Below are 10918 nucleotides of genomic sequence, written 5' to 3' on the forward strand. Positions count from 1 at the left end.
TCCTGAATTAAGGTTAGATGCCTTTTATTGCGGTATCCCAGATACCTGATTTATACTGTGCATAGGTTGAACCCTATTATTTCACTTCACTTTAGCTTTTGTTCGTATTTCCTCTGAGGGCTTCAGAAGGGCCCATAGATTTCATTTTCTTGGGTAAACTCTTCTTTCTCTCTATTTCATAAAGTACTTTATTCAAGCTTGTATTGTGGTTTTTAGCTAATATTTTTTAAAAGTAACGAGTCTTGTAAAACATTAGCTTATAGAGTATCAGGCTTAAATCTTCCTTTCTGTCAAATATGCTAACCTCAAATAATTGTGATAAGGAATATACTTTCAGGTTTTATTTTTTCTAAAGCATATTCTGTACTTAAAAGTTCTAGAAGTCTGAAGAAATACGGTTTGGGGGCAGTTTCCCGCTAGGAGCAAAACTTCGAAGAAGCCTTAGGGGGAAAAGTTTAGGAAGTTTAATGGACAGCACCTCTGGTGTCTCTGAGACAATGTGAAAGGAATTAATAACTTATATCTACCCTAAGAGATTGGAAGGTTGACTGTGGATGTTATGTCTCTCATTCAACAAAGGTTTTTGCGGGCCTCCTGAGGGAATGTAGATAAAAATGATAACACTGTGTCAGGTTCTGAGACACAGAGACACCTCAACAATCACTAGCTGTCTGGCGGCAGACTTGTGTGAAAAGCTCATAGTCCTGAGCAGAGAGCGTGGATATAAGGAGTGTGGGCAGAGGACCTTCACAGAGGTGCAGGATGGTTTTGAAGGCAGCAGGAGGTGCAGAAATAAATTCTGTTATCTTCTTCTGATTCAAAACCTGAAAGAGTTCACCTGGCAAGGAATGAGAAGAAACAATCTTCAGATGAATGGAGACACTGGGGCTGCCCTGCGGGGCAGATTATATCATCATGTATTGGTTGATATTTTTGATCGTGAGAGACACCCAACTTTAACTACCTTAGAACACAAGGATCTGTAGAATCCAAGGATTGAGAAGTGTCTGGAATTCAGGTATAGCTGGTACAGAAGTTCAAAACCAGTAGGAATACTCTATCTGAACTTTAAGGTAGGTTCAAGGGGAGAAGGGAGTTTATAGGACATAATGAACTGCCTGCACAATTCTTACTGCTTTTCCACAGACAAAATTGGCTAAGGAGATGGGGTGAGGTTGTAGATTGGAGGGGATTCTATTTGAACTGATAGGAACAGAGGCATGAAAGTTCTTTCTTAGATTATAACATTTCTGACAATTTTCTCAACTGGCTTTGTTCAAAAGCTATATATTAATTAAACATTAAAAACAATTATGAGATTCACTTGGAATAAAGATCTTAATTCTGGTTGCGTTAAAATAATCTGGGGAGTGTTTCAAAAATAGTGTCCTTACCCCAGGCCAAGAAAACTAGAATGTAGGCTGTAAGGCCCAGGTAGTTGGTTGTTTTTTTTAACTTTTTTTTTTAACTCTTAGGTAATTTCTGGTGCACAGTAGGGTTAAAAATTGGGAAGAGAAAGCCAAGCTTTCCAACCATTTACTATTGTCTTTTTAAAACAAGATTTCTATTTGTTCAGGGTGACTAGGAAAATCAAAATGTAGCTGGATAAATAATAAACAATCTCCCCCATCTATCAGTGAACAAATATCTTGCCCAAGAGGCAAGCAACTGGAAGGAAGAAGGAATGGAAGGAAGTGAGACAAGATGTGAATGTGTCTTTCTCTGTCTTCACCCAGTTCTTTAGGGAGTTCACTGTTCAGATGAGGGAGTTATATAGTGATGTATGTATTGGTTGGTATTTTTTTTATTTATTCAACTTTTTTTTTAAAGGATTTATTTATTTGTGCATACAAGAACTGAGGTACAGGCCAGAAGTGTGGGGATGAGAGGATTCACCAGAGACAGAGTGTGGAACAGAACAGGCAGACTGACGAAACACACTGCTGAGGGGAGCAGCGGGCGAGACAGGAGAGGTCTGCTGTGCCATGTGGGTTGCTCCCTGGCCAGCCGGGGATTGAACTGCTGATAGCTTCATAGGTTGCATCTTAAGCCCTTGTGCCACCAGGCAGGCCTGATTTACTCAACTTTAACTTAGAACACAAGGGCCTATAGAACTCAAGGATTGAGAAGTGTGTGAACATCAGATAGAGCTACATCAGAAATTCAAAACCAGCAGGACGATAGTATGTCTAGTACCAGTTGCCCCATGTTGCGAGGTAAGCTTCAATCACTTGAAGAGACACTAGCTGACTTTTACTCCCACATCCACACCCTTGGGGAGGGACTCACATTCACCTCGGGATTTAGAAACCACATCTAGTGGGTTAGGGTGATTGGACTCACAATAGAACAGGATACCTCCCTTTGAAATCAAGTGAAATGTGGTTGTTTTCTGAATAGGTGTTCTAGTTCCGAAAAAATGTGTGGAGGGAGAGGTTTGCTGGGCAGACAAGTGTCCACTTGTTTAGCAAGACAAAGATTAATATTAGAGGACAGCACTGGAAAACAGCGTGGTGCAGAAATAATGACCAGAAGAACTGCACAGAATATTGTTCTATCCATTGCATTAAAAGCTGGTTCTCGGAGCTGCTCTTTGCAGAGCTGTGTGTGTCTATATACTCAGGCTACCCACCAAGTGTGGAGGGGTTTAGGAAGAACAAGCTGGTGCATATGGGGTGCTTAACACATGGAGAATTGCTGCCTACCTACCCCGTGCCCCAATAAATTGCAAGCACAGAAGGGCTTAATTTTACCTGTGGTGTCTGAAGAACATCCAAGTGCTGCTAATATGCTGTCAGAAACGGGGTGATATCCTCAACTCTTAACCTCCGTGGCACAAAGACTTCTAACAGGTATTTGGCAGTTGTTTCCCCCCCCCCCCCCCCCACGGAAGCTTCAAGGGCTGCCTCAGCACCCAGAGAAGGTTTTCAAGGATCATAAAGGAATATGCTAGAAAAGGGCTTCTGGAAATTTACTGCCAATTTGCTTCCCAAACAGGGGGCGGGCCCCCAATTTCTGAGCTGAGAACAAAAGTAGTTTTTCTAAACACGGATGACTGCTCTGATGGGGTAGGCATAGAATAACCGCCCTGGTTGTCTTGTTTCCAAGTCAATAGAATTTAGAATAGAATAAAATTTAAAATTGGATGAACAATTTCTTAGATTTTTCTTGTTATTTAGCCTGTGATCTTGTCAATCCCGCTTAACTCTAATCAAGGAGGGTGAAAATTGTGGCCAAGTACCTAAGTATGTTTTTTCCATAAATAATATATGAGAAAACTCAGATACAGAAACACACACAGAACTATTTTAAGTAATTTGATCTCATCATTTAAATTACCTAAAATAATTTCTAAATGCTTGAAAACATGAAACCCTTTCTGGCCAGTTCCTATCTCTAAAAGACAGAAATTTTTTTAAGCAGATTAAAAAACTATATTAAATCCCTTACTGGAAAAAAAGTCACTTCTGGACAGAGATCAAGTCAAAGCAATTTTAGTTCAAATTGGTTTTCCTGGAAAAGCTGAAAATGTAGTTCAGAAAAGAAATGCCTTGGCAACTTTACAAATCAACACTCAAATCTAACAAGATCAGTCTACATATCCTGCACTTCTGTGGTTCCCAAATACTAGAGTAGAGAAAAATTGCCTGGGATCTCAACAAAAATGAAGACACCAAGGCTCAGGGAGTAGCTCCCACCCAGATGCAGGTGATTTTTGTGCAGGAGACTAGATGATCACAACTCCACAACTCTGAAAAGACAAATGAAGGGAAGGGAGCCTCCCTGGTGGCCTAGGTGTTTAAGTCTCAGTGCTATCACTGCTAAGGCCTGAGTTCGATCCCCCGCCAGGGAGCTAAACCACATATGGCGCAGTAGACCTCTCCTGTCTCGCCAGCTGCTCCCCTCAGTAGTGTATTTCAGTTGATATGCCTATTTTTCTCCCCACTCTGTCTCACAGGCCCACACCTCTGGCCTACACCCCAGCTCATCTGTGTCAAAAAAAAAAAAAAAAAGACAAATGGAGATATATACAAACTGATAGGACCAGAATGAGGAAGTGAGTGTTGAATATTTATCATGTGTTTATAAACTGTGCTTATGTCAGAGCCCACTTCAGTGGGGACACCTGGATCAGTGTCGGTGACCAGCCTGGTCTGAGGCATAGACACATCACTATATGTGTGTGTGACTTGGGCTAAGTCAGTCACTGTCTTTGGGTTACAACATTCTTGTCTATAAAATGAGGATTTAGACAGTATCGATGGGGCTTGACCTTTTTGAGATTACAGATGCCTTTGAGAAGCTAATAAATTCTTTACAGATTTTTCCCAGGAAAATGCACAAACACACACATACATTTTTGCATGCAAATTTCGGGAGGGTTGAGGTTCTCTTGAAATGCTTACAGGGACTTCCTGTGGCAACTGGAGAACTGATTGACCTAAATCTCTATTACATGCTTCCCTCCCCCCAGTTAAGATTTATTCTCTTGAGGGGCGGGTACCTTTATACCTTCCCCACCCCCTCCCACTCTGGGCAAACCGTTGTCACATACCTGTGGTGCATTTGTTATATGCTGGCCACTATGAAGCCACTTACATAAATTTAATCACTCTAAGACTCCTCAGAGGAGGTGACATTTTCATTTGATAAATGAAGAAACAGAGGTTTGCAAAGGTGAAATGACTTGCCTAGTAACAAACAGGCCTGGATTGGACCCTGAGCTCTTAAGCTCCATGGCAGGCTTTCTCATTCTTGACACTGTTGACATTTTGGACAGGATAATTCTTTCTGTGGGAGTCTGTCTGCTGCATTATAAGATTTTTAGCAGCATCCATGGCCTCAACCCGTTACATACCAATGACACTCCCCTGCCCAGCTGTGACCACTGCAAATGTCTCCAGGCATTGCCAAATGTACTCTCGAGAGCAAAGCGGCCCCAAGTTGAGAACCATACTCCCTGTTGTGTTCCCCTGAGAGGACCTTTAGCGACAAGCTATTGCCTAGGCCAGCATGGGGAATCTCCTAAGCCTGACAGGGCAGGAGAAAAGTTGGGGACCACCATTACAAAATTTCCTGTACTCCAGGTAAGGGACCTCCGGATGGAACAAACTGCAAGTCATTTCCATCTTCGTGATTCTCTAAATTCATAATTTCCTAAAGCTCTTCCACCCGGCTTTCTTATATTTTGCATACTTCTTGTTGAGAAAGAGCAGTACAGACTGCCAAGTTCCTAGTATTTCTTTTTCCTCTATAAATCAAAAGACGTTATTTAATCCAAAAATAATGAAACTCTCAAACATTTGTCATTTCATGATTCTAAATGCTAAAAATTGTGGTAAATGCTCATACGCTATTGGAATCCTCCTAAATTGGGGTATGGATTTTTTTTCTTTTTTCTTTTCTTACATCACTGTTCATTTTTGTACCATATTTGATTTATCTGCTCAGGTGGAATTCTCATAGTTCTCCCACTACCTCATCACCCATGAACCATCGCCATAGTCCCTTGTGCTCTCCCCTCCCCTGCTATATGCCTCAGATCTGTAGTTTGCCAGCAAGTTTTGCCTTTTTCCTGACCCTGTGTTTGGTTTCCATATAGCCCACCTGTAAGTGAAACCATCCGATATTTTTCTTTTTCCTTCTGTCTTATTTCACTGAGTATACTCTAAATTAGGGTATATTGGGCCTCTCCAGTAGTGCAGCAGGTTGAGTGCAGCGCTGTGCAGCTGTCCACAGCCTCTGCGGTGCTGGTTCAATTCCGGCTGGCCAGGGAGCTACCCACATGGCATGGCAGACCTCTCCTGTCTCGCCTGCAGCTCCCCTTAGCAGTGTATTTCAGTCCTTCTGCCTGCTCTGCTCCCCGCTCTGTCTCTGGTGAGTCCTCTCACCCTCCCGCATCTCTGGGTTGTACCTCAGTGCTTGTATAAATAAATAAATCTTAAAAAATAAATTAGGGTATATTAAACAACATAAAACTGTTATTTCTTTAAAACAGTCTTATCGTCTCTAAGCGACTAGAGCTGAGGAAGCACAGCTGGGAGTGGAAAGGGATTCTCACTAAGCTCAGTGATGTGCTCTGGGGCTTTGCTCACAGCAGACAAGGAAAGCAGGAAACCAGCACTTTTTTCACTGCTGCCATTTACCCTTTTTGCTTCCCAAAGTATGTGAGACATTTGCTAGATCATATTTTGGTGGATTATGAAATTGAGTTCTAGGAAATCCACATTCAACCCCATCTGCAGGGGTGGGAGTTATACCAGGGGGTTTGTTATCAGCAAAAGTTCTATTAAGAAAATCTCTTGAGAAGATCCATCAAGGTTGAAACCTTGATCTCACATATCAAGGTTCCCCAAGGGATCTATTTAGTTAAGCAATAGTTAAGTATTTACAAAACATCAGGCACTCTGATTAAAAGAGAGCCTCTTCTGGACTTGCTTGCAGTTTGGAGAGGGAGTCAGCAATATCAGAAAGCCTGGCTGTGTCAGTGAGAACATTCTGGAGCTTTAGAGGCAGACAGGTGGGACAATTAGTCACTGGAATGAAGAAAGACTCCTTGCAGGAGGTGAAGTCTGAACTCAGGCCAGGAAGGGTAGGATTTAGCTGGATAAAAGTGCAGGCAATTGTGGAGGGGCCGAGAGGCAACTAAGGGAACAGCTTGCCCTGAACAAGTGAAGAGGCCCATATGAGAGGGTGAGGACAACCTGGGCCATGCACACACTAGGTCAGCAGCTTCATAGCACAGCTGGAGCAGAGGTGAGGAGTGAGGTGGATGGAGAGGTGAGAAGTATGAAGTCATGGGGGGATTTGTGCAGACCTGGGTTAAGACTTCTGCAGACTTCAAGAATTTTGGAAGTGCCATTACATATCACATCAAACAATAAATATATTAAGATGGTAAATTTTAAAACATATTACTCATCTCCATGAGAGAGAAATAAATGGTCTCTTTCAAATTTTTTTTTTTAAATTTTTGGGCATCCTTGTTATATCAGCTTAATCTATAGACGTGAATACATGTTAAGGAAATTAAACTTGACCAAGGGAGGCAGTGCAGTGTAGTTCACTATGGGGTGATGGATTTGAATGTTCCTTATGCTACTTTCTAGCTGTGTGACCTCGGGCAAGTTATTTAACCTCTGTAACTTTTCTTATCTACTATATGGATCAAGGGACAAGGTCACCTTCTAAAGCATCTTCCTAGCTCATGTCACATTCCAAGACCATGTTCATTACTAGGACCCCAGAATTCCCTGCCAAGCATTAGGTGAAGGTTCAAGAAAGCATGTTCTTGGCAGAAGTGTGTGACAAGTCACTGGAGTCATTCCCACAAGGCAGCAGACTTCAAATCCTCCCCTTCCAGGTAAAAGAGGAAATTTTTATTTTGATGACAGGTTTTAACTATAAATTATTAAAGGAATCTCTTTTACATTTGTTGTCCTGATGTACTGCAAGCCTTGATAAAGACAAATGTCTGCAGGCAAAAATGATGACAAATTTTCCTTCACACCCATAAATGTGGTATCTGAAACTTCAGGCCTCTGATGAGCAAATCTCTAGTTCTTTTTAAGACCCCAACTCAACTAAGTCCATCTAAATACCGCTTAAATTAACTAAATCTGTCAAGTTATGCTCAGGCTACCTCCCATACAGTTCTTAACCGTCATTCAACTAATATCATTTTTTTTTTAAAAAAAAGAGGAACACAGGGGTGGCATGTTTTATGCTTTATCCTCAGAAACAGACTGAAAAGGACGGATGCCCTATTACCCCGGAATACATTACAAGTTGGAACCAGGTGTATTTCAAGTGTCAAAGCTAGAGAGGAGAAATGTTAAATTTATGTATGGGGATTCACAGACAGTTTGAACAGAAAGAACCTTGAAAGTAAATGAGTGCAAACTTATTTGATAAGATGAACACAGTCCATCTAGCAGGTGTGTGTTCAGCTTAGAACCCACCTAGCATTTTTCTATTATGCTGTGTTAACACATTCCATGTTGAGTTAAAATTTCAAAGGCATGCTTTTCCCAGTGAAAAGTGATTTATTGGGAGGGGGTTAGCTTTTGTGCAAAATTTCTCATGTGGAAAAGGTAAATGTGTGCTTGTGCCAAAGAAGACTGACATTCTCCTTGGAAGACCGCAAGATAAAAAATACTAGAGTCCTTGTTATCATTTATACTGTGATGATGTAGGTTCCTTGCTTTTCTCCGACACCCACTTTTTAACTTCTGACCATTTCATTTTTAACCTCTTGCCATTTCATTGCTGAAATATAAGTTAAACTCTAGAAAAGAGATTGGTGATAAGAAAGAAAAATCAAACTTATGAATTAAATTGAGATTCAGGGATGTTACATGGATAATTAACCATGTCCCACCCTACCAAAGAAAAAAGTGAATTTCAATTAGAATATAAAATAATTCTCCTGAAAATGTGAGATAGAAGGGATCATTTCTGAATATGGGGCGTATACAAATCCCCCAGAAAAATCCTGCCCACAGAATGCATCAGACAAGGATGAAATACATTACAGGTACATTAAATTTTATTCTAACATTGATAGGAGGAAAAAGAGGAAGGAGAGAAAAATGAAGCAGGAAAGACACAGAAACTTGTTAATTACAGGACTCTGAGCAAGATATTTTTCTTCCTTTACAAGTTAGAAGCTATTGAATAATTCATGCCAAGAGTGGAAAGGCTGCCTTTTCCCTGGGTGATGTATAACAGCAGGAGAGAGCTTCGAGTGGGTTCACCACATCAGCCACCACTCTTGCTTCTGAGCACAGGGGTGCTCTCCTCTTGAGCTCAGCTTCTGCTTTTGCAGCCAAGCATCCTTGCTGCTGCCTGCCAGCCAGCCAGCCTGGCCACCGGTCTGGGCTTGCAGCCCGCCACTTTACTTTTCCAGCGCTGTACTGCCAGCTGAGAGGTGTCCCTGCAGCTGCCGGATTCTGTCTAGGACCATGTGTGTGGATACTGCTTGGAAGAACCGGGCACTTGCTCCTGGCACAGATCTCAGCTGAGTTTCTCCTGTTGATTTCGGGACCACAGATGCTGCTGCGGAGGAGGCATTTTCTGGCATCCCTTCCTCTGCTACAGCCAGTAAAGGACCAGCCCCAAAGTAAGTTACCCCCAACCCTTTCTTTCCCCCTGGCACTTCCCCCACCTGGGATAGCTTCCTGGAAACTAGGGGCTCCATTTGGCCATATTCCTGTGTGCGTGCCTGTATGTATGTTTTTGGGGAGGCTGGGGGTGGTGGAGAAGAGGTGATTGCACTTGGTATTGCTGTGACCGAGGTGCTTGCTGAATGCAAAGAGGCCTTTCCCCTGGTGCTGGAGACATTTCCGAGGCAGGCACCTGTCATCTGCCACCCCCATTCTCCAGCTCCCTCTCCCCCTCCCCCAGCCCATTCTTCAGCTTCAGCCTTTTGTGCCAGTGGCATCAGGCTGAAGGGATGTCTTTGCCCTCCCAGCAGGCGGGTGTCAGGATGGGTCACGCTGGAAGAAACCGACACTAGTGAGCGAGGTGTGAAGAGTTGGCCAGAATGACCAACTCCTCCTCCACGTCCACCTCCTCCACCACGGGGGGCTCTCTGCTGCTGCTGTGCGAGGAAGAGGAGTCGTGGGCGGGCCGACGCATCCCCGTGTCCCTTCTGTACTCGGGCCTGGCCATCGGGGGCACGCTGGCCAACGGCATGGTCATCTACCTGGTGTCCTCCTTCAGGAAGCTGCAGACCACCAGCAACGCCTTCATTGTGAACGGCTGCGCCGCTGACCTCAGCGTCTGCGCCCTCTGGATGCCTCAGGAAGCGGTGCTCGGGCTGCTGCCCGCCGGCTCCGCGGAGCCCCCCGCGGACTGGGACGGCGCGGGGGGCAGCTACCGCCTGCTCCGGGGCGGGCTGCTGGGGCTCGGGCTCACCGTGTCCCTCCTGTCCCATTGCCTGGTGGCCCTGAACCGCTACCTGCTCATCACCCGGGCGCCCGCCACCTACCAGGCGCTGTACCAGCGGCGCCACACGGCGGGCATGCTGGCGCTGTCCTGGGCGCTCGCCCTGGGCCTCGTGCTGCTGCTCCCGCCCTGGACGCCCCGCCCGGGCGCCGCGCCCCCGCGCGTCCACTACCCGGCGCTGCTGGCCGCCGCGGCGCTGCTGGCACAGACCGCGCTGCTGCTGCACTGCTACCTGGGCATCGTGCGCCGCGTGCGCGTCAGCGTCAAGCGGGTCAGCGTCCTCAATTTCCACCTGCTGCACCAGCTGCCCGGCTGCGCCGCCGCTGCAGCGGCCTTCCCGGGCGCCCAGCACGCGCCGGGCCCCGGCGCCCCAGCGCAGGCCCAGCCGCTGCCCCCCGCGCTGCACCCCCGGCGCGCGCAGCGGCGTCTCAGCGGCCTGTCGGTGCTGCTCCTCTGCTGCGTCTTCCTGCTGGCCACGCAGCCGCTGGTGTGGGTGAGCCTGGCCAGCGGCTTCTCGCTGCCCGTGCCCTGGGGCGTGCAGGCGGCCAGCTGGCTCCTGTGCTGCGCCCTGTCCGCGCTCAACCCGCTGCTCTACACGTGGAGGAACGAGGAGTTCCGCCGCTCCGTGCGCTCGGTCCTGCCCGGCGTGGGCGACGCGGCGGCCGCTGCTGTGGCCGCCACGGCCGTGCCCGCCGTGTCCCAGGCGCAGCTGGGCACCCGCGCCGCCGGCCAGCACTGGTGAGCCCGCCCAGGCGCGAGCGGAGCGCAGAGGCTCGGCTGGCAGCGCCCTTGGCCACCACCGCGTCCTGTCCCAGCAAAGCAGCCCCTGCCCGAACAGAGACTCCTGCGGCCACGCTCAATACATGGGCGCGAAGATTTCGCCTTCCACCCCGCTGGGACACCCAAGCGAGGTCCCTTTCTCGCTGGGGTGCGCGGAGACATCTTCGACAGCCACCTGATTTCCCCCACT

The 10918-nt window shown here is 46.3% G+C and overlaps 1 protein-coding gene across 1 annotated transcript; it reads left to right on the plus strand.

Moving 5' to 3' along the window:
* Positions 1-9544: 9544 nt before the first annotated feature.
* GPR88 (G protein-coupled receptor 88) lies at positions 9545-10690 on the plus strand (the record flags this gene model as incomplete). The annotated part of the gene is made up of 1 exon (XM_084241944.1): positions 9545-10690. The coding sequence occupies one exon, from the start codon at positions 9545-9547 to the stop codon at positions 10688-10690; it is 1146 nt and encodes a 381-aa protein (XP_084098070.1).
* Positions 10691-10918: the final 228 nt, after the last annotated feature.

The sequence above is a fragment of the Talpa europaea genome (assembly GCF_964194135.1).
Source record: "Talpa europaea genome assembly, chromosome: 9".
NCBI lineage: Eukaryota > Metazoa > Chordata > Mammalia > Eulipotyphla > Talpidae > Talpa > Talpa europaea.